The sequence below is a fragment of the Halichoerus grypus genome, chromosome 7 (assembly GCF_964656455.1).
Source record: "Halichoerus grypus chromosome 7, mHalGry1.hap1.1, whole genome shotgun sequence".
NCBI lineage: Eukaryota > Metazoa > Chordata > Mammalia > Carnivora > Phocidae > Halichoerus > Halichoerus grypus.
In genome coordinates this window covers 108,576,574-108,604,320 of record NC_135718.1, presented here as the reverse complement: position 1 = coordinate 108,604,320, position 27,747 = coordinate 108,576,574, and the positions used below count along the sequence as shown (strand labels likewise).

General features: G+C 38.5%; 1 protein-coding gene and 1 pseudogene across 1 annotated transcript in view; one reads left to right on the top strand and one right to left on the bottom strand.

The window, feature by feature from the left end:
- AXDND1 (axonemal dynein light chain domain containing 1) overlaps nucleotides 1–27,747 on the bottom strand; it is a 91,714-nt gene that overhangs the window by 42,948 nt on the left and 21,019 nt on the right. Inside the window, exons 10-16 of the mRNA XM_078078033.1 lie at nucleotides 17,448–17,588; nucleotides 16,666–16,770; nucleotides 8,500–8,620; nucleotides 6,865–6,966; nucleotides 5,635–5,798; nucleotides 3,821–3,893; nucleotides 1,283–1,517 (exon numbers count right to left, since the gene is read on the bottom strand). Coding sequence (XP_077934159.1) covers nucleotides 1,283–1,517; nucleotides 3,821–3,893; nucleotides 5,635–5,798; nucleotides 6,865–6,966; nucleotides 8,500–8,620; nucleotides 16,666–16,770; nucleotides 17,448–17,588 — 941 coding nt within the window. The remainder of the gene's footprint in view (nucleotides 1–1,282; nucleotides 1,518–3,820; nucleotides 3,894–5,634; nucleotides 5,799–6,864; nucleotides 6,967–8,499; nucleotides 8,621–16,665; nucleotides 16,771–17,447; nucleotides 17,589–27,747) is intronic.
- Nucleotides 24,962–25,888, top strand: LOC118553790 (small ribosomal subunit protein mS35 pseudogene; annotated as a pseudogene).

Genomic DNA, 27,747 nt, shown 5'->3' with positions numbered 1-27,747 from the left:
GGGTCATGATCCTGGAGTCCCGGGATCAAGTCCCACATCGGGCTCCCTGCTCAGCGGGAAGTCGGCTTCTCCCTCCAACACTCCCCCCTCTCATGCTCTCTGTCTCTCTCTCTCTCTCTCATTCTCTCACTCACAAATAAATAAATAAAATCTTTAAAAAAGGGGCCCCTGGGTGGCTCAGTCGTTAAGCGTCTGCCTTCGGCTCAGGTCATGGTCCCAGGGTCCTGGGATCGAGCCCCGCATCGGGCCCCCTGCTCAGCGGGAAGCCTGCTTCTCCCTCTGACCTTCCCCCTGCTTGTGTTCCCTCTCTCGCTGTGTGTCTCTCTGTCAAATAAATAAATAAAATCTTAAAAAAAAAAAAAAAAAAAAAAAATCTTTAAAAAAAAAAAAAGCATCTGCCTTCAGCTCAAGTCATGATCCCAGGGTCCTGGGATCGAGCCCCAAGTCACGCTCCCTGCTCTGCTTCTCCCTCTCCTCTGCCCCTCGCTATGCTCATGCGAGCATATGCTCTCTCTCTCTCAAATAAAAAAAGTGGAAGCAACACAAGTGTCCATCAATGGATGAAATGATAAACAAAATGCAATATACACATACAATGGAATATTATTCAGTCATAAAGATTAATAGAGCACTGACAAATGCTAAAACATAGGTGAACATTTAAAACATTATGCTAAGTGAAAGAAGTCAGTCATAAAACATCATATACTATATAATTCCATTCATATGAAAGTCCAGACTAGAGAAATCTACAGAGACAGAAAGTCTGGGATGGGAGGACAAAAGGGCTATAGCTAATGGGTACAGTGCTTCTTCTGAGGTTTATTTTGATGAAAATATTCTAAAATTGACTGTGGTAATGGTGGCACAAATCTGTGAATGTACTAAAAATCATCAAATTATATACTTTAAACGGGGAATTGTATTGCATATGAATTATATTTCAAAAAAGCAGTGCTCAGGGACACCTGGGTGGTTCAGCTGGTTAAGCGGCTGCCTTTGGCTCAGGTCATGATCCTAAGGTCCTGGGATTGAGCCCCACATCAGGCTCCTTGCTCAACAGGGAGCCTGTTTCTTCCTCTGCCTGCCACTCCCCCTGCTTGTGCTCTCTCTCTGATTTAAAAAAAAAAAAAAAAAAAAAAGCAGTGCTCAATGCTTTATTTTGCTTGATTTTTAAAACCATACATAACATTATTTAGATTTTAAATATTAATTGTATTACAAATAACAGTCACTATTAAAATGTTTTATGTCAAGCAACATATCATTGTTTTTTTCTTACCATTATCCCCATTTATTCTTATTTCAAATTCTTTGTAGAGTCTTCCTATGGTTTTCACAATTTCCTTCATGTGCTCTTGCTCTGGTGGCATCTCCCCCTCCATACTTTTATGGCGATTCAATATCCCAAACCCAACATCTGTCCAGTTTTCTTGTAAATGTTTAATAATCTTGAGAGAATCATATTTTGACACTAGAAAATCCCCAGTATACTTGTCTTTATCTTCATTCAACATCTAGAGAATGAAAGGGGGTGAGGAAATTAGACTATTATTCACTAATGATTTCATCAAAGTCTACCCAGATCCTTATTTCCCAATGACTGCCAATTATTCTAGAGTTATATGCCCTATTATTATTTGTTCATACAATTTTTTTCATGTGACATAATTTTATTTTTAAAATTAAAGTGGGGGGCACCTGGGTGGCTCAGTCGGTTAAGCGTCTGCCTTCGGCTCAGGTCATGATCCCAGGGTTCTGGGATCGAGCCCCGCATCGGGCTCCCTGCTCAGCAGGGAGCCTGCTTCTCCCACTCCCTCTGCCTGCCGTTCCCCCTGCTTATGCTCTCTCTCTCTCTATCAAATAAATAAATAAAATCTTTAAAAAAATTAAAGTGAATTTAAATTCAGTATAATATCCTGTAAGATAACCCATATTTTACCAGTTGAAAATAATTATATTAAATCCTATATGGGTAAAAATGAATGACAAGCAAATAAGAACCAGAGAGCTGAGCATGTTTAATTACTACCTGCTTTGGTGAGGGTATCACATATCTGTTTACATGATCCCCACTGGACTGGGAAAGTTGCTAGAATGTATAGGTTGTGTTTTATTTGTCTAGCCCAGAGTCCAAGTCCTATAATAAAGTGCAATTTACATAATTGTGACCCAGATAATGCAAACAAATCACCCATGCTTCAAAAAGAGTAATCAGTACAGGGAAGCAATGTAGCAGAGCAATTAAGGGCAAGGATTTTGCGGGTGGAGAGACCTGGACTTATTCTGACTCCACCACTTACCATTTATAGACAACTTAGGCAAGTGACTTAACATTTCTAAGCTTCCCTTTTGCATCTGCGAGACGGGGATCATAAAACCTGCATGCGGCGGTTGCAGTGAAGAATAAGTACCATACTGTGTGGAAAGCACCTTCAGCCTGACAGCGTAAGTGCTTAATGAATGCGAATTATTATTACCCCTACGAAATAAAGCAGCATGATTTTTTTTCAATCTTACCTATGCAATGTCAAAATTACCAGATAAAGAGTAGAGTCACTAAACCTGCTATATATAAACAGGACAACAAACATCAATTCTGAGAATATTCTGCTCCCGTCATTCCAAAAGACAAGAAAACAGCTTCCTTGGGATCTGGAGGAGACTTCACCCACGCTGTGAGTCCGATACTCGCTTTGGAGGTATTTCTTTCTTTCTTTTTTTTTTTTAAAGATGTTATTTATTTATTTATTTATTTGACAGAGAGACACAGCAAAAGAGGGAACACAAGCAGGGGGAGTGGGAGAGGGAGAAGCAGGCTTCCGGCCGAGCAGGGAGCCCGACGCGGGGCTCAATCCCAGAACCCTGGGACCATGACCTGAGCCAAAGGCAGACGCTTAACGACTGAGCCACCCAGGCGCCCCTGGAGGTATTTCAATATCTTACATATTTTCCTTTGTCAGACTGCTATGACATTATAGTAATTTGATTAATGAAAGCTATTTTCAAAGCTCAAACTCTTTTAAGAAGATGTTATTAATAAACAAAGTGTAGTACACACCTACAATGGTATATTCTTCAGCCTTTGAAATGAAGGAAATCCTGACACAGGCAACAAAACAGATGAGCCTTAAGGACATTATGCTGAAGGAAATAAGCCCATCACAAAGGGACAAATATTGTGATTCCAGACATATGATGTCTAGCGTAGTCAAATTTAGAGGGACAGAAAGTACAATGGTGGTTGCCAGGAGCTGGGGGCGGAGGGGATAGAGGGGGTTCTTGTTTCATGGGTAGAGTTTCAGTTTAAGAAGATGAAAAAATACTGGACATGGATGGTGGTGGTGGGTGCACGACAATGTAAATGTACTTAATGCCCCTGACCTGTACACCGAAAAATGACTAAGACGGTAAATGTGATGTTATGTATATACTGTACCACAAGTTTTAAAGAGATGTTATGAATTGTAAAAGTCCAAGTTGTCCTTAAGAGAGAAGGCAGGGACAGGAGAGGCACAAATGTCACTTATATCTGACGTTTAGAGGAGAGAATCAGAACTACCCTCACTGCCACCCAAGTATCTTTTCCCAGTTTTTTTCTGGCAGCCTAACTTTATTTGCCTCAAAAATCTAAAATAGAACTGAAAATAAAATATTTAAGTGTGTTTTTAAAAGCCCCTGGAATCTTGCTGTTTTCTTTGTCTTTCATAAAACGCAGTATGGCATTCTGGAAGGATGAGGTGTGACTCAGTTGTAGGTGACGAGTGGCAAGCTTACAAACGGCATTTTGATTACCAAACGGTTTATTAGAAAGTCTTACCTTTTGCCACTGCTTGAAATCTGAAATAATGGATTCGAATATGTTTTCTTTACTAGGAGATGAAATGTCTCTTCTATTGGAAAAAGGAAAAGGAGCAAGAATAGGGTCTCAGAACAATGTATAAACAAAGAAAATCACGAATCCATATACTATAGAACAATATTAGGTTTCTCCCGAATGATTTTCAAACATGCCTTCTATCCTCATACGCATTCATCTTTAAATTTGCAAATATAAATATGATTTCAGGCTCCAACCAGCCCTGAGCAATCAAGTTACAGGGTCAGAGGCCATGAGAGTATTAAAAGGGTGGTCTCTGGGTCTTTGCCATCCAAAATTAGATCATCTTTTTTTTTTTTTTTTTTTTTTTTAAAAGATTTTATTTATTTATTTGAGAGAGAGAATGAGATACAGAGAGCATGAGAGGGGGGAGGGTCAGAGGGAGAAGCAGACTCCCCGCTGAGCAGGGAGCCCGATGCGGGACTCGATCCTGGGACTCCAGGATCATGACCTGAGCCGAAGGCAGTCGCTTAACCAACTGAGCCACCCAGGCGCCCCCAAAATTAGATCATCTTAAGAGCAATTCGGTTGAATACAGCAGACAAAACAATTTGTAAATAGAAGGGAAGCCTAATAAATAATTAAGACTCAACATTTAGGTCAAGAGGCCCAATTTTTGGTAAGAAAGTTTCCTTTAGTATCTCTGAAGTCTCACAAGGAGAAAGCTCTTGATAAAAGGTTCTGAAGAGAAAGAGAAATAAAGGGGCGCCTGGGTGGCTCAGGTGGTTAAGCGACTGCCTTCAGCTCAGGTCATGATCCTGGAGTCCCTGGATCGAGTCCCGCATCGGGCTCCCTGCTCAGCAAGGAGCCTGCTTCTCCCTCTGACCCTCTCCCCTCTCATGTGCTCGCTCTCTCTCATTCTCTCTGTCTCAAATAAATAAATAAAATCTTTAAAAAAAAAAAAAAAAGAAAGAGAAATAAGAACCCCTGTCCCACCTCAGCTCCCCTCTCAGCTAAGAGTCAACAAACAGTAGAAACAGGGATGGCAGCAGCCAACAGCTTGGATATGTACCAGCTTCAGCTTCCAGAACTTCCAACTCTGCTAACTCGGAAACCTTAGAGGATCTGAAAAACCGAAACCATCATCCTCAATTTGAAATGGAAATGGTACCTAAACATGTTTCCTCAACAGACAAAGCATCTTAAAGTAACTAAAAACCTTAGAAATCACTGAATCAAGCCTGCATTCAAAGTCCAGATTCCCACTAACTTTGGCTGCGATTTAATCATCCCACCTTGACTTAACTACTTTATAGGCAGCTTGTCCACTGTCAGATTTCTCTAATTGTTACAAAGTATAATATCCAATCCAAATCAATCACCTTATAATGGCCACCCATTGGTTCTATTTCTCTGCATATGCATTATGTTACAGAATCTGCAGATGGATCTAGATATTCAGGGGCTCCAGTAATAATGACATAAGTTGACATGATTTTAACAAGAGAGAAGAGAAGAGAAGAAGAGAAGAGAAGAGGAGAGGAGAGAAAAGTAAAACAGCTGAACAGAATGGAGGCAGCAGCAGGTGGGTAGAAGGAGCAGGATGGACCACAGAGATGGTTAGCACCAGAAACCACAAAACCACTCAAGCCCCTAGCAGGACTGCAGCCTTGGAAGGGCTGTTAGTTGCCTGACCAAATCAATGTTAGAGTCATCACAAGAGAAAAGAGAGGCAGAGAAAAAGAGAGAAAGAATTGGATTGATTTATCAGACATGACACAGTATAATCAAAAACAAGATTCTTGTAGACCCACCCATCATTTCTGAAGAACTCCTGCCATGTGATAAGACCATCCTTAACAGTTTGTAATTTCTCCCTTGTAGACTCTTCATTTTGTTCCACTTCCTTTTTAAATCTATTCATTGAGCTTCTCCATTTCTGTGTCAACTTCTGCAATAGTGCAAGGTCTGCAGTGTCCTAGATAATATGCATGGAATCAAACCACTCATTCACTTATTCACATAACAAATACTTATTAGCATACACTAATAAAATTAATTAGTGTATTAATATCGTAATACTAGAGACATCCATAGAAAATGGATCAAAATTGAGAAGATATTTCTCTTTCAAAATATCATCAGTAACACCACACAGTTCCTTTGCTGGTGAATTTTCCATGGTACATAAAATATTGGAAACAAGATATTTTTCCTTTGCAACATGAGCCCAGTTTCCCCACAGGACTTTCATGGGAGGTAGTGTGGTACATTGGAAAGAACAGGAATTTCAAAGCCAAACAAAACCAAATGTGAATCCTAGCCAATTATTGGCTATGTAACCTTACAGGATGTTATTCAATTTATTGGGATTAATTTTTCTTATCTACAAAATAAAGACCTTAATATATATCTCACAGAATTGCTATAAGAATGAAATGAGGGATGCCTGGGTGGCTCAGTCAGTTAAGTGGCTGCCCCCAGCTCAGGTCATGATCCCAGGATCCTGGGATCTAGTCCCACATCGGGCTCCCTGCTCAGCGGAAGCCTGCTTCTCCCTCTACCTGCTGCTCTCCCTGCTTATGCTCTCTCTGACAAATAAATAAAATCTTAAAAAAAAAAGTATGAAATGACTAGGGTAAATGGTACGACTCTAGAAACACACTAAATGCCACTTCTCTCCTTTTCAACCAAGCGTGCTCATTGAATTTTTGCATAAAATTGCATAAAATGCATCAAGAATACCACTATTTCAATGAACATAGCTACTTACATTTTTTTAATTTAAATACTAACAAATAGAATAAGCCTATAAATAACATTTGCAGTATTATTAACTTAGATAAATTGCTTAATTGCTTTAATTAGGCTAGAAGACAAATATAAAGAAGAGCATTTATTCACATTTCCTTAGATTTTTCATTCCGCTCACAATAAAGCACAAATACAAAACTATATTTAAAATTTATAAACTTAGCAAAGGCTTCTTAAACCCTCAAAGGCTAGAGTCTCTTTTCTCATAACATAAGTAAATTGAGCTTTACCTTGGTTGACAGCAGTATGATGAAATGCTTAGCATATTTATTCCAACCTTTTTCATTGAGGTAAAGTCTTTTAGCCAATATGACTCTATTTTTTTCAATTACCTATTTGAAGAAAGTACTAAAATGAGGAATCTAAGACATTAATAAACCACTGTGATTTATTAAACCCAAACCAATTTCAAATATCAATTTTTCATTGAATCATTAATTCAATCACAATTTCTTGTTTAAATCATGAGCTAATTTGAATCATAAACTCATGTTTTCTAAACCTCCTAAACTGGAATCTAACTGAAGTATATAGCAGAGGTTCTCAAGCAACCTGATCTCAAAACCCTTTTATACTCTTAAAAATTAGTGAAGACTCCAAAGAACTTTCATTTATATGCATTAAATCTATTCGATAGTCACTGTATTGAAACTTAAAACTGAAATTATTTAAAATATGTATTTGTTAATTCACTTAAACATAACAATAAATCCATTATACATTAACATAAATGGTATTTTTATGCACTCATGTGCAAATGAGAGTGAAAAAAGGTAAATAACATCTTAATATTATGATGAAACTAGTTTTCACCTCGTGAAAGGGTCTCATGTATCCCCAGGGGGTCCTTGGATCATACTTTGAGAACCACTGGTATCCTGAATCAATTATATAGTCATTCAATGAATGACTGTTCTAGACACTGTGCATATTGCCATGAACAAAAGAAACAAAGTCTTTTTTTTAGGGAGGTGACATTCTAGCTGTCATTCATTTCCTGTTGGAAGGGCCTTTAGAGATGAGCTAACACGAAGCCTCCACCAATTCAAGGTATTTTTCCACAGAAACCACTACAAGGGGTCAGTTCTCTATTGTTTAAATACTTCTAGAGTGAAGAAACTCACTTGTCTTCTTCTTATTGCTACTGAACAGGCCTAGCTCTAAAAATATATTATACATTTACTGTCATGATTGTTTCCTCTTGACATGTCATTTTAAAATTCTGCATCGGATGAAACATTATATCCTAGATGAGATCTGACTATTCCAGAGAAAATGAGACAGAAGTTTGAATCTGTTGAGGGTCATAATTTGCTGTTAATACTTAATAAACACCAAGTCCCAGGTGTGAGAATAGGCAACCAACCAGCAAACATTTCAAAAAAATAGAATATTGTGGGACTATGCTATTTCCCTAAAGTATTACATTAGTGGCCCACAGACTGCCATATTTTAACTAATTTGTCATCTTAGATGCCAAGGTAATAGAACCAAAGTCATATAATCCTAATATTGTTACACTGTGTGAAAAAATACAAACAATTTTTCCTAGTTTATTATTAGTATAAATTTAACTTGAAAGTTTTAACATGTTCACAAACCATAGAAAAAGAATTCTTGCTCATACTTCATAGATTCTGGTGAGAAAAAGAGCCCTTAACTGGGCAATAGAGAAGTACTTAATAGAGAAGAAACAAAAGAAAAAAATGTAACTTTCTTTTTTTAAGGCCCATAATAGCTACATTATTCATAAATTAAATATACATTCTCATTTTTAAAATTTTTGTCTAGATTACTGAAAATTGTAAAACAAAACTTTATTCAGTCAAAAAAGAAGTCTGAGTTATGATTCCAGATGAGCCAACCTTTAGGGCCAATTCATATGTGGCTGAGCTCCAGAGATCTCTTTCTGCCATTAACTGTTTAATATCACTCTCCATCCTTCCTCTTTGCAATGTGTGTAAGTCATGGTATTCTTCTACAATCCTAAAAGAAAAATTAAAAAGTATATACAGACTTTGTTTTTGAGAAGTCACATTTATTGGATAATTGTTATGATACTGGACATTTAAAAACAACAACTTTGTTCTAAAATAGGCAATTTGTTCTTTTAAAATTCATCATAAAGTAATTATGGCATAATTGCTGGTACCCAGTGAAATAGAAGAAAAAATAGTCACATTTCATGTATAAATCTTACAAAAGTCTTAAAGTAAAAAATTCAATATATTGTTCCTTGCTCTAAATGCTTTTCTTCATATTGTTTATTCACTAGAATTTTCACAGCATGGTATTGCAATAGAATAACAGCAGTATATCTAATTTTAAAAATCTGAATACAAAATAGAATTAGGATTCTTTATTAAAGACACAAAGCCCAGTAATTATGAGCCACTATACTTTTAAATTATATATAATTAATATGATTTAAAGAAATTCTCTACCAACCAACTAAAGATTAAGTATAATCAAGTAAGTACCTTTTTCTTAACTATCTTTTCTTCATGTTTACCAGAACATACATTTTCCTTCCAACTTAAACTGAAACTTAGAATTAAATTAGAATTAAAAGTGCTTCTGAGATTGAATACAAACAAAGAAGTTGTAAAGGGGTAGCATTTCACAAGCCATTTGAAACACCTCCTCCCAAGGAATATTAACTTTGCTACAAGAATTAAAGGCCCGTTACAGGAATTCAGCAAAGTGGCAGGATATAAAATCAATGCACAGAAATCAGTTGCACTTCTATACACTAACAATGAGACAGAAGAAAGAAAAATTAAGGAGTGGATCCCATTTACAATTGCACCAAAAACCATAAGACACCTAGGAATAAACCTCACCAAAGAGGCAAAGGATCTGTACTCAGAAAACTATAGAATACTCATCAAAGAAATTGAGGAAGACACAAAGAAATGGAAAAACGTTCCATGCTCATGGATTGGAAGAACAAATATTGTGGGGTTGTTTTTTTTTTAAGATTTTATTTATTTGAGATTTATTTGAGAGAGAGAGCACGTGCACACAAGCATGAGCGGGGGACGTGGGGGTGGGGAGAGGCAGAGGGAGAAGCAGGCTCCCTGCTGACCAGGGAGCCTGACATGGGGCTCGATCCCAGGACCCTGGGATCATGACCTGAGCCGAAGGCAGACACTTAACCAACTGAACCACCCAGGTGCCCCAAGAACAAATATTGTTAAAATGTCTATGCTTCCCAGAGCAATCTATATATTCAATGCAATCCCTATCAAAATACCATCAAGTTTTTTTCACAGAGCTGGAACTAATAATCGTAAAATTTGTATGGAACCAGAAAAGACCCCGAATAGCCAAAGGAATGTTGAAAAAGAAAACCAAAGCTGGTGGCATCACAATTCTGGACTTCAAGCTCTATTACGAAGCTGTCATCATCAAGACAGTATGGTACTGGCACAGAAACAGACACATAGATCAATGGAACAGAATAGAGAGCCCAGAAATGGACCCTCAACTCTATGGTCAACTCATCTTTGACAAAGCAATAAAGACTATCCAATGGAAAAAAGACAGTCTCTTCAACAAATGGTGTTGGGAAAACTGGATAGCCACATACAGGAGAAGGAAACTGAACCATTTCCTTACACCATACACAAAAATAGACTCAAAATGGTTGAAAGACCTAAATGTGAGACAGGAATCCATCAAAATCCTAGAGGAGAACACAGGCAGCAATCTCTGTGACCTTGGCCACAGCAACTTCTTGCTAGACGCGTCTCCAAAGGCAAGAGAAACAAAGGCAAAAATGAAAGCTTTTGTACAGTAAAGGAAACAGTTGACAAAATCAAGACAACTGACAGAATGGGAGAAAATATTTGCAAATGCCTTATCAGATAAAGGGCTAGTATCCAAAATCTATAAAGAACTTATCAAACTCAACACGCAAAGAACAAATAATCCAATCAAGAAATGGGCAGAAGACATGACCAGAAATTTCTCCAAAGAAGACATCAAAATGGCCAACAGACACATGAAAAAATGCCCAACACTGGGGTGCCTGGGTGGCTCAGTCATTAGGCGTCTGCCTTCGGCTCAGGTCACAATCCCAGGGTCCTGGGATTGAGCCCCGCATTGGGCTACCTGCTCAGTGGGAAGCCTGCTTCTCCCTCTCCCACTCCCCCTGCTTGTGTTTCCTCTCTCGCTGTGTCTCTCTCTGTCAAATAAATAAATAAAATCTTTAAAAAAAAAATGCCCAACATTGCTCGGCATCAGGGAAATACTAATTAAAACCACAATGAGATACCACCTCACACTAGTCAGAATGGCTAAAATGAACAACTCAGGAAACCATAAACATTGGCGAGGATGCTGAGAAAGGGGAACCCTCCTACACTGTTGGTGGGAATGCAAGCTGGTGCAGCCACTCTGGAAAACAGTATGGAGGTTCCTCAAAAAGTTGAAAATAGAGCTACTGTATGATGCAGCAATTGCACTACTGGGTATTTACCCCAAAGATACAAATGTAGTGATCTGAAGGGGTCATGCACCCCAATGTTTATAGCAGCAATGTCCACAATAGCCAAACTATGGAAAGAGCCCAGATGTCCATTGACAGATGAATGGATAAAAAAGATGTGGTATATATGTATATATACAATGGAATATTATGCAGCCATCAAAAAATGAAATTTTGCCATTTGCAACAACATAGATGGAACTAGAGGGTATTATGCTAAGCGAAATAAGTCAATCAGAGAAAGAAAATTATCCTATGATTTCATTCATATATGGAATTTGAGAAACAAAACAAAGGAGCATAGAGGAAGGGAGGGAAAAATAAAACAAGATGAAACCAGAGAGGGAGACAAACCATAAGAGACTGTTAATCATAGGAAACAAACTGAGGGTTGCAGGAGGGGAGTGGTTGTGGGGATGGGGTAACTGGGTGATGAACATTAAGGAGGGCATGTGATGTAATGAACACTGGCTGTTATATACAACTGATGAATCACTGAACTCTATCTCTGAAACTAATACACTATATGTTAATTAATTGTATTTAAATAAATATATATATGTGTGTGTGTGTACATATATATATATATATATATATATTTTAAGAATTAAAGGCCTGTGACATAGAATTCTTCTAATTTTGGTGAAAGCCAAGAACCACCAGCATCAGTTCTTGAAAGGCTTCTTTTTGGAGACTTCCATGTGTCCAGAGTACCTAATAAAAATTAATCACCCCAGGTGTCACATAGGTGAATACACATATGAAAATTCAACAAGTTATATACCCTTACAATTTGTACACATTACTACCTGAAAGTAAGACGCTTATTTTTTTTTTTTCAGATAGGCTCCACACCCATCATAGAGCCCAATGCAGGACCTGAAATCACAACACCAAGATCAATACCTAAGCTGAGATCAAGAGTTGGACACTTAACTGATTGAGCCACCCAGGCACCCCAGACAGTGATTTTAAAAAGAGAATCAATGACCCTTGCTTATAATAGCAAAGGAAAAAAATTCAGAAATAACCTCATCTGATTATGATATATATGATAAATATATGATATAGCTCTATGATGAAAATGCTCTGCAACTAATTAAAGATCTTGTTGTTGTTAGTATTTTGGTACATGGGAAAATTTTTCATGTTTGTAACATGAGATAACCCAAATGGTAAAATTATATATTCAGTTTGATCTCGTTTATATAAAAAATACATAGAAGTCGATAAAAGAAAAATATATGAAAATATTAATAGTGTTTACCTCTGAGAGAAAGAATTATGGGTGCTTTTTTTCCTTACTTGTTTCTATTTTCCTAATTTTCAATAAAATAATCAGTTATTATTTTTAAAAATATTAGTAAAAATTTCTAATCACACACACACACAAAACCCATCCTACTTCAGACTTTCTCCATTTCCTTCCCTTTCTCTCTGGTTTTAGATGTTCTTATAATGGACATTAGCACAAAAGAAGTTCTAACTTATTTTTATTAATTCATTCAACAAATATCTGTTTAGTGCCTACTATATGCCAGGCACTATTCAAAACAAAACAAAACAAAACTTTGCCCTTATAAAGTTTAGTTGGAAGAGATAATCAACAAATAAAAAAGTAAAACATACAAAGTAGTGACAGTGCAATAGATAAAAATCATCAGGGAAAGGAGATTGAGAGCACAAAATATATTGTGTTTTAAATGGAGGGGGATGAGCAAAGGTCCAAAGGAAGGAGGGAGGAAGCTAGCAGCTCTCTGGGGGCGGGGAGGGAGAAGAGGATTCCAGGTCCCAAGTGGGAGCCTGTCTGGTAGGTTCAAGAACAGCACAAAGGCCGCAAGTCTGAATAAAGTAGAAGTCAGAGAAATCCCGGTAGGATGAGTCTTGTAAACCATTTTTTAAAAACATGGCCCTTTACTCTAAGATGGGGAGCTACTACAGAATTTTGAGCAGAGAAATGACATTATTGGAGTCAAATTTTAATAGATCATACTGAAATCACATAGAACTGTAAAGACGGATGGAAATTAAGATGGACATACTAATGTTTCAGCAAGGTTTGACTCCAAGTTGAACAAATTTTTCTCTTCCTCATTCTTGAAGCCCCCTCCCCCACTCACTTGTGCTTCTGTGGGATCCTCTGTTCCAGGAACTTGGTATGGATGTTGATACCTAGTAACCAGACTCATGGCCTGCACAAGCATCAGTCACGAGACCACCTTGAAGACATATGAGGAACGTGGCTGGCAGCACATACCAGATTCCTAGTGAAACCGCCCAGAACCTGCATTTTCCTATAAAACCCTCAGCCTTTTACCCGGGGCAGGTCTGCAGTTTTGAAGGCATTAGCCTGCTCCGGCCTCCTTTGCCTGGCAAAGTAATAAAACTATTGTTCCTCTTTATCCCCAAACTCCGTCTTCGTGTTGTATTTTGGCTCCGGAGCCCAGAGGTCGGTTTTCGACAACAATCTTGGCTGGTGTGTGGAGAACAGCCTACCGCGGTGTACACGCAGAAATAAAAAGGTGATTCCGAGGTTACCGCAACACCGCAGCCAAGAGATGCAGATGGCAGGACGGAAGTTAGGAGGACTCGGCATATGTAGTGAAAGGTGACCGACTCTGCCACAGAGAAAGGTAAGATGTGAGAGAAAGAAAGGGATCAAGAAGGACTCCAAGAGTTTTGGCCCCAGAAACTGGAAGGATGGAGTTGCCATTAACTGAAATGAGATGAGTGTGGGAGAAGTAGTTTTGGGGAAAAGAACAGGAATTCGGTTTGGGAATGTTGGGCAGCTAAGAGAAGTGTTGAGGCCGTGGAATATGTAAGTCTGGAATTCAAAGAGAAGATTGAAACTGGGCGTACAAATTTGTGGAGAAGGGCGTAGATACATATTTGTGAGCTGACAGTATACAGGTTGATGACATTGAAAGCCAGGAAACTGAAGAGATTTCATCAGTGAATATAGATACAGAAAAGATCCATGGAATGCACACTCTACCATTTAGAAATTGGTGAGGGGCGCCTGGGTGGCTCAGTCGTTGAGCGTTTGCCTTTGGCACAGGTCATGATCCCAGCGTCCTGGGATCGGGCCCCGCATCGGACTCCCTGCTCTGTGGGGAGCCCACTTCTCCCTCCCACTCCCCCTGCGTGTGTTCTCTCTCTGGCTGTGTCTCTCTCTGTCAAATAAATAAATAAAATCTTAAAAAAAAAATAGAAATTGGTGAAAAGAAAAGGAATCTGCAAGGGATATCAGTAAGAAAGAGCAGATAGTAAAGGAGGAGGAAACTAGGAGAGTGTGATATACTGAAAGACATTGCTTCATGCAAGAGCAAGTGATGAGTTCTGATAAATGCGGCCGGTAAGTCAAGTTAAAGGAGAATTGAGAAGCGAACTTTAGATTTAGCAACATGAAAGTCACTGGTGACTTTGACAAGTGCACTTTGGTCGGGTGGGGGGAGTGAAAGCCTGATTGGAGTGGGTTCAAGTGACAAAGAGAGGACCAGGAGTAGACAATGAATATGACAACTTTTTGAAGAAGATTACTATAAGCAGCGGGGGTGGGGAGGAAATACGGCCAGAGCTAGAAGGGGATACGCATGCGGTCCTAAGAGACTTAGGAGTCTTTTTGTTTTTTGGCTGTTTTTGAGATGGGAGTACTTATAGCATATTTGTATACTAATGGGACTAATCAGGAAAAGAGGGAAAAATTGATATGGGAGAAATAGGGAATATTTGCTGAAAATATCTTGAGTAGGTATGAGATGATGGAATAGTACACAAATGGGAAGATTGGCCTTAGAAAGAAAGAGACAATTGGTCCACAGTAAAAGATGGGCATGAGTATCAGATGAGCACAGATGCAGGCAGGTGGGTAGATGTAGGGGTGAGAGCTGGAGTTCTCTTCCGTTTACTTCTGCTTTTTAGAAAGAAAGGTCATCAGCTCAGAAAAAGGATGGAGAGATACTATTAGAGGAATGAGGATAGAAGACAAAGTATAGAATAGTTTTCTGCTAAGACAAGAAGGGTGAATCATCTACAGAAAACAGTAGTATATTCAGTGCACAAAAAATGATCAAGGTACCCTTCTCATTCTAGTAAGGAATAAAATAGAATAAAAGTAAGATATCTCTGAATTTAGATTTTGTATACATTTGTGTTTTTCTTGACATTTTAAAAAAATACAGTTACTCTTCAACACATTTTTTAAAAAAGCAGAAGACTATGCTGAATTAAAAGGATCATAAAACAGGGTACAATGTGTGGCCCTAGATTGGATACTTGTTTGGACAACCCAATGTAAAATACATTTTGGGAATAATTGGGAAAATTTGAATATGACCTGGGTAATTTGTGAAGTGAAACTTTACTGAAACAGGTAGAGACTGTTGACTGAAAAAAAAAAAAAACAGGCTGTATAACAGTATATACAGTACAATTTAAAACAATGCATGTGTGCACATATACATAGGGAAAAAAGGATATACACTAAGGCATGTATAGCAGTAATCTATGGGTGGTGAAACGGATATTTTTAATTCATTTTTGCTTGTTTGTATTTTCTACTTACAAGGCACATATAATGCTTCTATGATAGTATATTATTTTTAATCAATTAAATAAGAAAAATTAAAAATACAATCAGATATGTCATTTGATATATACCCAAGAGCTTCCTAGTAATTAGAACTCTAACTGAAAATGAAATAGAATAAAGGTCAGCAAATTACAGCCTGTGGGTTTACAACCCACCACTTGTGTTTTGTATAGAACATAAGCTAAGAATTTTAGATTTTTAGTTTTTTACATATTTTACTTTTTATATTTTTAATGGTTAAAAAAGCAATAGGATAACAATATTTTGTGACACGTGAAAATGTTTATACCTTCAAATTTCAGTGTCAATAAATAAAGTTTTATTGGAACACAGCCATGTTCTGGTATTGCCCTTGCCTTCTTTTACACTACAGTAGCACACATTACAAAGGCAGAGTTGATTGATAGTTGCATCAGAAACCACATCTCACCACCTGACCCTTTACAGGAAAAGTTTGCTAACCCCTAAAATAGGATAAAAACATTAGGATCGTAGTGGATTTATTAAAATCTAAAAAAGAACTAGACTCACACTACTAATTAGGAAAACACAAACAAAAACCAGATACCTTTTCATACCCATCAGACTGATAAAAGATATGGACAAAAGGGAAATCTCATACACTGATGAGAGGATATACTGGTCCGACTACTTTGTAGAGCATTTGGCAACATCCTGGCAAGACAAGGCCATGCATGGCCTATGACCCAGTAACTCCACTTCTAGGGATACACCCCTGGAAAATTCACACAAGAAGACATTTATGAGATGTGTATTAAACAGTGCCCGGAGGAGTTAATAAATATGTTTATTAAAAGTTTCTTGTACATATATTAACTCCTCCAGGCACTGTTGTAATAAAAAACTTCAAATGTTTCTATAAAATTTTGTTTCTTCAAATAAGGTGTGAAGCACGTATGACATAATGGCTAACATCTGGTAACTCACCTAGCATTCTTTTCAGCATCTAAAAGAGCTTGTGCCAAATCCTTGTGGGCTTTCTCTGCTTCCTTTGTTAATTTCATATCATGAGCCCGAACCAGACACAGCTCCCTGAAATAAAGCAAAGAAATTTTATATTCATAGTTGAAGAGTTCCAAAAAGTTTCTACCCAGAAAATCCGACTTATACTCAGGAATCTTCTCAGTTATGTGTAAATCTCTTCCTAGTTTTTATACCTTATAAGCCAAATCAAGAAATCTAGTGTCCATTTGGATGGAATTCTGTCAGGCTTGGCAATGGAATCTGGTTGGCTAGAAAGGGCAGAAAGATGATGTGAGAGATCTCTCGAATAGAGAGAAGGCAGATGCTAACAGGCAAGGCCACCAGGCTGCTCTATCCTACCCTCTGACATGCCTATCTTACCCTCTTCATTCTTGCCACGAATCATCTTGGCACAGATTAGAGCATCACTAACCTTGATTGCTATATAACACTTATCCTCTTTGGGATTTAAACCTTAATATCCGTAATCATGGCACTACTCTGTAAACATGACTAAGATCAACATCTCAGTCCTAGAAGGAGAACAGGAATCGCTTCCCTATCAAACATACACGGAGCCCTAGTTTCGTGTTAACCTGTGTAACCCAGTCCTTTCTGTCTCTTCCTAAACCCCCAAAAAGAAAAAGAGTCCTCACTTTTAACCATTCTACTTTTCCTGTTTTTTCTTCTCTTTAGAGTCACAGTTTTGACTTGTGTTTTGTATTTAAGATAATCACAGATTTTACCTGGTCAGTTCTTCAATAACATTCTTAAAATTGTACAGTTCTTCTAAAATGCGCTGGTCCATCATTCGCTGAGTTACCAAGTCTTTGTAGAAATCAATCATCTGCCGGGCAATTTGGTCAAGCATTTGTACATACCGCTCTCTGCATGAGAAAGAAAACAAGGTTATCATGCAAAAAAAAAAAGAAAGAAAAGGAAAAAAGAGCGAGAAAATATATGAAAGAAAAAGTAATGTTAGGGAAAGAAATAGTAGATACTCATAAAAGATATGCAAGATGAACAAGATAGGAAAAGAAAGGGATCTAATATGTATATTCCTGCCATGCTCACGCAAGCAAAAGAACTGTGGAGGATTTTAACCAGAGTCATAATCATTTGGAATACAATGTCTGAGATGTAAAACAAAATGAGGACTTCTTTTATTTCTTCTTCTAAACTATAAATTCTATGAGGATAGAAACCATGTCTTATGTATTTATATAGAATGGGATTTTTTATAATAGTTGAATTCATGAATAAAGCCATTTTTCTCAAGTTGTTTAAACCCAAAAAGACACCAACTGTTCAAAAATGAATAAAGACCCTAAATTCAAAGAAGTCATTTCTTTCAGTCTGAATAAAACCAAATATTTGGAAGTGATCACAAATGATAAATTACAAATACCATACTGAGCAGCATTTGTATTAAAATTGATCCTGGTGTTATATCCTAAGCCTGAGACCACTGAATTATAATATCTTTGAGTTGGAATCGTCATTTAGTTTGTTTTTTTTTTAAAGATTTTATTTATTTATTTGTTAGAGAGAGAGAGTGCAAGCAGGGGGAGCTGCAGGCAGAGGGAGAGGGAGAAGCAGGCTCCCCACCGAGGAGGGAGCCTGACACAGGGCTGGATCCCAGGACTCTGGTATCATGACCTGAGCCAAAGGCAGACGCTTAACCATCTGAGCCACCCAGGCGCCCCTGGTCATTTAGTTTAATCTCTCACCCATAACAGAAAGAATTACCCAGCCCTTGCTTAAACGCCTAGAATTACAGAGAGTTTATCAGTTTGGTATGTAGTTCATACACTAGGAAGTATCAATTCTTTAAGACTTCCCTCCTGGAAATACAAGGACAAAATACTCTGAAGGGTCTTCTTATTACAATACAACTAGATCCATGACAGAGCATACTTTCTGAAGCATTACTGGGCTTGCAGGAAAACAACAGAAGTCTCTAGGGGCGACAAACAAAAACAATAAATAAGATACAATATACTAAGAATGGAGTGGGAAATGGTAATCAGTATTCACCAGGCAAACCCAAGGTCATGGTTGCCCCATTGAAAATAACAACATTGGGCAGAAAGGGTAAGATGGCAGAGTAGGAAGATTCTGAACTCACATCCTCCCCTGGACACACCAAGGCTGCAATTACGTACAGTACACCTTACTCTAAGACTAGAACACTAGCAGAACAGTACTTCCACAGCTAAAGATATAAATAAAAATCTACATGAAGAAGGGTAGGAGGGGCAGAGATGCAATCAAGAACTAAACCCCTGATGCAGAGACCCACAAGCAGGAGGGATATCACAGGTGTGGAGGTTCCACACTGAAGAGCAAGGGGTTCAAGCCCCACACTGGGCAACCCTTGCCCTGGGGATCTGCACTGGGAAGATGAGCTCCCATAACATCTGGCTTTGAAAATCAGCAGGGCTTACTCCAGGGGAGCCAGAGGGTTATAGGAACCGAGATTCTGTTCTTAAAGGGCTGCCACATAGTAACCCTCACTCTGAGACCCAACACAAAGGCAGCAGTTTGAAAAGCACCTGGGCTGGAGTGAAGGAGATTTACTGACAAATTTTAGGGTGTGTGATGGAGGGACAGGGATCTATAGGAAATTTCTCCAGGAAAAAAAGTGCTGGTAAGCACTATTTATTTATTTATTTATTTATTTATTTAGCCTTCCTTCAGCCTAGATGGCCTAACACTGGTGGATGCCAGTTCTGACACTCTCCATTTACCTTGTTTGCACCTATGGACCCATCCCAGCATCCCCTTGCAGACCCATCCTGCCCAACCTGCCCACCCTGGCAACTGTGTCTTCCAAAGCCTCTAGTGTCCTGTCATGCCCAGCAGGTAGCCTCAGCTAGGACAGACACTCCTCCAGAGTGACTCCTGCCCTGCCCCTGCTCTCATGCATGACACGTGCTCTCTCTCAAATAAATAAATAAATAAATCAGACAGTTAAATACAAAGGGTGTTATATATAAACCTCATGGTAACCACAGGTCATGATCTCAGGGTCATGAGATTGAGCCCCGTGTCAGGCTCTGTGCTGGGCATGAAGCCTGCCTAAGATTCTCTCTCTCCCTCTCCCTCTGCCCCTCCCCTGCACAGATGCACATGCACACTCTCTCTTAAATAAATAAATAAATAAATAGACTGTTAAATACATAGGGTGTTATAGATAAACCTCATGATAACCACAAACCAAAAACCTATAACAAATACACAAGAAATCAGAAAGAGAAAGGAATCCAAGCATAATACTAAAAAAAATCATCAAATCGCCAGAGAAGAAAGGGACAGAGAAGAATTATAAAAAGAACCAGAGGGGTGCCTGGCTGGCTCAGTCAGTAAGCATGCAACTCTTGATCTTGGGGTTGTAAGTTCAAGCCTCATGTTAAGTATGGAAATAAAAATAAAATCTTAAAAAAACAAAGAACCGGGATGCCTGGGTGGTTCAGTCGGTTAAGCATCTGCCTTTGGCTCGGGTCATGATCCCAAGGTCCTGGGATTGAGTCCCATATAGGGCTCCTTGCTCAGCAGGGAATCTGCTTCTCCCTCTGCCTGCCTCTCTCACTCTCTCATTCTCTCTGACAAATAAATAAAATATTAAAAAAAAAAAAAGAACCAGAAACAATCAACAAAATTGCAGTAAGTATAAACTTATCAATAATTAATTTAAATGTAAATGGACTAAAGGTCAAAAGACATAAGGTAATTAAATGGATAAAAATAAATAAGATTCCTATATGCTGCCTACAAGAGACTCACTTTAAATATAAAGACATATGCAAAATGAGTGAAGGGATAGAAAACCATATTCCATGCAAATGGAAATAAAAAACCTGGGGTAGCAATAATTATATCGCACAAAATAGACTTTAGAACAACAAACATAACAAGAGACAAAGAACAGCATTACATAATGATAAAGGGGATACAGCAATTTATTTACCAACAAATTCAACAACCTAGAAGAAATGGATAAATTCCTAAAAACATACAATCTTCCCAGAATGAATCAGGAAGAAATAGAAAATCTAAACAGATGAATTACTAGTAATTAAATTGAATCAATAAACAAAAAACTCTCAAAACCAACAGAAGTCAGGACCAGACTGCTACAAATGTAAATTCTACCAAACATTTAAAGAAGACTTAATATCTATTCTCAAACTATTCCAAAAAACAGAAAAGGAAGAATTGTTTCAAATTCATTCTATAAGGACAGCACTACCCTGATAGCAAAACCAAAGATACCGCAAAAAAAAGGAAGGGAAGGGAAGGGAAGGGAGGAAAAGAAAAGAAAATTAGAAGCCAATATCCCTAATGAACAAAGATGCAAAAATCCTCAACAAAATATTAGCAAACTGAATTCAATAATACATTTAAAGGATCATTCACCACAATCAACTGCAATTTATTCCAAGGATGCAAGGATGGGTCAATACCCACAAATCAGTGTGATACACCACATTAACAAAATGGAGAATAAAAACCATATGGTCATCTCATTAAATGCAGAAAAATCATTTGGCAAATTCAACATCCATTCATGATAAAAACCCTCAACAAAGTGATATAGAGGGAACAAAACTCAATATAATAATGGCTACCTGTGACAAACCCACAGCTAACATAGTCAGTGGTGAAAAGGTGAAAGCTTTTCTTTAAGATCAGTAACAAGACAAGTGTGTTTACTCTTGCCACTTTTATTCAACACAGTACTAGAAGTCCTAGCCACAGCAATAGACAAGAAACAAAAATAAAAGGCAACCAAATTAGTAAGGAAGAAATAAAATTCACTATTTGCAGATGACATAATACTATATATAGAAAACCCTAAAGACTCCACCAAAAAACTATTAGAATAAATGAATTCAGTAAATTTGCAGGATATAAAATTAATATACAGAAATATGTTGTTTTTATATACTAATAAGCTAGCAGAAAGAGAAATTAAGAAAACAATCCCATTTACAATTGCACCAAAAATAATAAAATACCTAGGAATAAATTTTACCAAGGAGGTGGAAGACCTATACTCTGAAAACTACAAGATATTGATGAAAGAAATTAAAGGTAACATAAACAAATTGAAAGATATACCCTGCTCATGGATTGAAAGAATTAATATCATTAAAATGTCCATACTGGGGCGCCTGGGTGTCTCAGTCATTGGGCGTCTGCCTTCGGCTCAGGTAATGATCCCAAGGTCCTGGGATCGAGCCCCGCATTGGGCTCCCTGCTCGGCGGGAGGTCTGCTTCTCCCTCTCCCACTCCTCCTGCTTGTGTTCCCTCTCTCACTGTGTCTTTCTCTGTCAAATAAATAAATAAAACCTTTAAAAATAAATAAAATAAAATAAAATGTCCATACTGCCCAAAGCAATCTACAGGTTCAATGAAATTTCTATCAAAATACTAACAACAGGGGCTCCTGGGTGGCTAAGTCGTTAGGCATCTGCCTTCAGCTCAGGTCATGATCCCAGGGTCCTTGGATCGAGCCCTGCGTTGGGCTCCCTGCTCAGCGGAGCCTGCTTCTCCCTCTCCCACTCTCCCTGTTTGTGTTCCCTCTCTCGCTGTGTCTCTCTCTGTCAAATAAATAAAATCTTTTTAAAAATGCTAACAATGTTTTTTACAGAACTAGAATTATCCTAAATTCATATGGAACCTTGAAGGACCCTGAATAGCCAAAGCAATCTTGAGAAAGCAGAACAAAGCTGAAGGTATCACACTCCCAGATTTCAAACTATACTACAGTTCATTGGTAATCAGAACAGTGTGGTACTAGCACAAAAATAGACACAAAGATCAATGGAATAAAACAGAGAGCCCAGAAATAAACCCACATTTATACAGTCAATTAATCTATGACAAAGGAAGCAAGATTATACAATGGGGAAAAGACAGTCTCTTTGTTAAATAGTATTGAGAAAACTGGACAAACATAAGCAAAGGAATGAAAGTAGACCACTTTCTTATACCATATACAAAAATAAAGTCAAAATGGATTAAAGACTTAAATGTGAGCCCTAAAACCATAAAACTCCTAAAAAAAAAAAAAATAGGCCATAATCTCTCTGACATCAGTCTTAGCAATATTTGTTTGGATCTATCTCTTCAGGAAAAGCAACAAAAGCAAAAATAAACAAGTGGGACTATACCAAAATAAAAAGCTTTTGCACAGTGACAGAAACCATCAATGAAACAAAAGACAATCTACTGAATGGGAGATATTTGCAAATGACATACCCAGTAAGGAGCTATTATCCAAAATATATAGAGAAATCATACAACTTAACACCAATAAAATAATCTGATTTTAAAATGGGCAGAAGGGGCGCCTGGCTGGCTCAGTCAGTAAAGCATCTGCCTTCAGCTCAGGTCATGATCCCAGGGTCCTGGAATCCAGCCCTGCATCAGGCTCCCTGCTCTCGGGGAGCCTGCTTCTCCCTCCCCTCCCTGCTCGTGTGCTCGTGCACGTGCTCTCTCTCTCAAATAAATAAATAAATCTTTAAAAATAAATAAATAAAAATAAATTAAAATGGGCAGAAGACATGAATAAACCCTTTTCCAAAAAATACATACAGATGGCCAACAAGCACATGAAAAGATGTTCAACATCACTAAATTATCAGGGAAATGCACATCAAAACCACAATGAGATATCACCTCACACCTGTCAGAATGGCTAAAATCAAAAAGACCCAAAATAACAAGTGTTGGTGTGGATGTGGAGAAAAAGGAACCTTCGTGCCCTGTTGGGGAGAATGTAAATTGGTGCAGCACTATGAAAATAATATGGAGGTTCCTCAAAAAATTAAAAATAAAAATACCAGATGATTTGGTAATTCCACTTCTGAGTATTTACCTGAAGAACATGCAAACACTAATTTGAAAAGATATATGTGCTCTTATGTTTATCGCAGCAGTATTTACAGTAACCAAAATACAGAAGCAACCTAAGTATCCATCAATAAATGAATGGATACAACAGAATATTATTCAGTCAATAAAAAAAGAAATCTTGCTATTTGTGATATGACTAGACCTAAAGGGTATTATGCTAAGTGACATAAGTCAGACAGAGAAAGACAAATACCATTTGACTTCACTTATATGTAGAATCTAAAAAACAAAACAAAGAAAACAGAAACAGACTCATAAATACAGAGAACAAATTGATGGTTGCCAGAGGGGAAGGTGTAAAGGGCTAGGCAAAACAGTTGAAGGGGACTAAGAGGTATAAACTCCCAGTTATACAATAAATCATGAGGATGTAAAGTACAGCATAGGGAATATAGTCAAAAATATTGTATTAACTTTATGGTGACTTATCATGGAGAATATCTCATAATGTACATAGTGTCAAATCACTATGTTGTACATCTGACACTAATATAATATTGTAGTCAACTATACTTCAATTAAAAATAAATAAATTTTTTAAAAAGACCAACACTGATGGGTACGTGGGTGGCCCAGTTGGTTAAGCTGCCTTCAGCTCAGGTCATGATCCCAGGGTCCTGGGATCAAGCCGTGCATCCAGGCTCCCAGGGAGTCTGTTTCTCCCTCTCCCTCTCTCTCTGCCCCTCCCACCCCCACTTGTGCTCTCTCTGTCAAATAAATATTTGTACAGAGAGGGGGCGCCTGGGTGGCTCAGTCCTTAAGTGTCTGCCTTCGGCTCAGGTCATGATCCTGGGGTCCTGGGATTGGGCCCCCCTGCTTGTGTTCCTGCTCTCACTATCTCTCTCTCTCTGTCAAATGAATAAATAAAATCTTTAAAAATATATATTTGTACGGAGAGAGTACAAATATTTGTACAAAAGTACAAATAAATCTTTGACAGAGAGGGAGCATAGCAGGGGGAGCGGGAGAGGGAGAAGCAGGCTCCCCACCAAGCAAGGAGCCCAATGTGGGGCTTGATCCCAGGACCCTGGAATCACGATCTGAGCCAAAGGCTGGTGCCTAACTGACTGAGCCACCCAGGCGCCCAATAAATAAAAAAAAAAATACCAACACTGGGTCCAAGACTAAGCCTTGGACCAGCTTCAAAGTAGGAGACCTGAGTATTGAACTACTGCATGAAGCCAGGATTCCAGAAGGAAGAAAATGCAAATCCTCTCTTCAGGAAGCATCCATGATTTACAGCCTGAGGATTTCATGATTAAGATTAGCCAAATGTTACCTATAAAAGCAAATACTGCAAAATACTCATCTAAATAAATCATCACACAGACCCGCCCCTGACTCCCGACTGTGCTTGTCCCATCCGCCTTGCCGTCTTTGCAGCCATGGCGGCCGCTGCGCTCCCCGCATGGCTGGCCCTGCCACCAGGGCCCAGGACCCCGCGTGCCTTCTGTACCTCTGTGTCTCTGGCCACCCGCTCTGCGATACCAAGCCCGCGTACAGCAGACAGAACATCCAGATATGAAAGACCACTGAGAAGAAAGGCACTACCTCCTAGGACAGAGAAAATGACCATTGACCAAGACTGGCCTAGTGTTGATCCTGTTGCAGCACCATTTAAACCGTCTGCTGTACCTCTTCCCATTCGAATGGGTTATCCAGTAAAAAGGGGGGTGCCCAAGGCAAAGGAGGGAAATCTAGAACTTTTAAAGATACCCAATTATCTGCATTTAACTCCTGTAGCAATTAAAAAGCACTGTGAAGCTCTTAAAGATTTCTGCACTGAGTGGCCAGCTGCACTGGACAGTGATGAGAAATGCGAGAAGCATTTTCCCATTGAAATTGACACAACTGATTATGTTTCAGCCGCACCATCTATTCGAAACCCCAAAGCACGAGTAGTAACCTTAAGGGTGCCCTTTAAAGAGACAGAATTATGATTATGCAATGTATCTGCTAACAGTTTTATACCATGAGTCTTGGAAAACCAAAGAACGGGAGAAAGATAAGACTGAAGCAGACATGGAAGAGTATGTATGGAACAATAGCTCCTCTGAAAAAAATATCCTGGAAACACTTCTCCAAATGAAAGTTGCTGAGAAAAATCTGGAAGTAAATAAAGAAGAGCTCCTTGCTACAAAAGAAGCTGAAGAATACAAAAAGTCTGTTGTTAGTCTTAAGAACGAGGGGGACAATGAAAATACCCTTTCTCAGTACAAAGAATCAGTGAAGAAACTATTAAATCTAATGTGATTTATTTAGAAAAATCTCCTTGATTTGTTAATTTTATGATATATCTGTAATCATTATCTCATTTTATATAAATTTGAAAAATTTGCCAATAAATAAATAAATCATCACAAATGAGACTCAGAGGAAACAACAAACAGTAATTTTAGACACTAATAGTCTTCATATATTAGAAGTATGAGATTTAAAATATAAAACTATGCACAAAATGTATGAGAAATGAAAGACTGAATCTATAAATGAATAAGCAATATAAAGCATATTAACTATGATAAGACAGATATGGAAACAAACCAACAGAAAACTCGTAGGTGAGAAGTATAATTACTGAATTATAAAACTCAAAAGATGGGTTTTAGAATAGATGCAGCTAAAGAGATTTTTTTTTAATTTATTTATTTAATTGAGAGAGAGAGAGAGAGAGAGACAGCGTGAGAGGGAACACAAGCATGGGGAGTGGGAGAGGGAGAAGCAGGCTTCCGGCCGAGCAGGGAGCCCGATGCAGGGCTCGATCCCAGAACCCTGGGATCATGACCTGAGCTGAAGGCAGTCACTTAACCAACTGAGCCACCCAGGCGCCCCAGCTAAAGAGATTATTAATGTCTTCAAAAAACCACCTAGAATGCAGCACAGAGACAAGGAGATGGAAATGAGGAAAAAGAGATTAAGAGACAAAAAGCATAGGATGACAATGTCTAATATAAATCTAATCAGAGTTCCAGAAAGAGAAAATGGAAAACAGACATTTTTCAAAGAGATCACCATTGATAATTTTCGAAAACTTATCAAGGACATTAATCTATATATAGCATTGTGGTATAGATATAGGTATAGGAAAAATAAAAAGAAATCCAGAGGAACTAAATGTACTCTCCTGCATGAACAATAACAACAACAAAAAGACAAAGTATGTGGAACAATTTTCAAGACACGTGTGACACAAAAATTTTAAAGACACTGGATATAAGGCAATGAAAGAAAGTAATCACTGGGAGGCCAGAAGTAAATAAAGTAAGCCCTATGATTGCTCCAAGTTTTGGCCTTGAAAGGCCAAAGCACAAGGACAAAGAAACCCAGGAGAAGCCCAGTGGATTCCCTGAGTTAAGGAGACAGAGCTAAGAGTCTAGGGAGAGGAAAGAAGACAGGGTACCAGAGAGAAAAGAGCTGTACAGAAAATCCCCTAGAAGTCCGCAGAGGCAAGCTAGTGCCCCTGTTCAGGGTCCAGATCGGGGTGCCCCAAGGCTTCCAGAACTTTGTCTGGGACCTCTGCTTTCAGCCTAATGGATATGAGCAGGCATATGCAAAGATGCCCATAGCTGAGAAGAACGCCATTTCCCATCACTTCCAGGCCCTGATTGAGCTAGAAAAACACTTTTGCAGCCTGACTCTTCTGGTAGCCAGTGATGATTGTCCTGGCTAGGAATCTGGGGAAGACTAGCCCGAAACCTCCGCCATCAGAGAGGCTCTCCTCCAAGTATTGCATTCAGGGTTACCACTTCCTAGGAGTGTTGAGACAGCCCCACCAGCCCTGTTTGGAGGAGCAGTTGGCTCTGCTTGGAGAAACTTTGGGCAAGGGACACCATTGTCATGCCCTTGAGGATTCAGTTATCCCTCCCACAGCTTCCTGGCCTGGAATCCTGAAAGGACCTTGGATGTTAAAGTGGCCATGGTAGGATCGAGGGTTTGGGAAGAACCACACAAATAGCCCTAGATGTTTTTAAAATGTAGCAAATAAAAATACTGAAAGCACTTGCTTCCAATATAAAATGGATGTATCAGCTTTGGGGGGAAAAAAACTATAACTATATTCTATATGTTTGCATTGTTAAGTAGAGACATGGAAGATATTTTTGAAAAGACCCAAATTGAGCT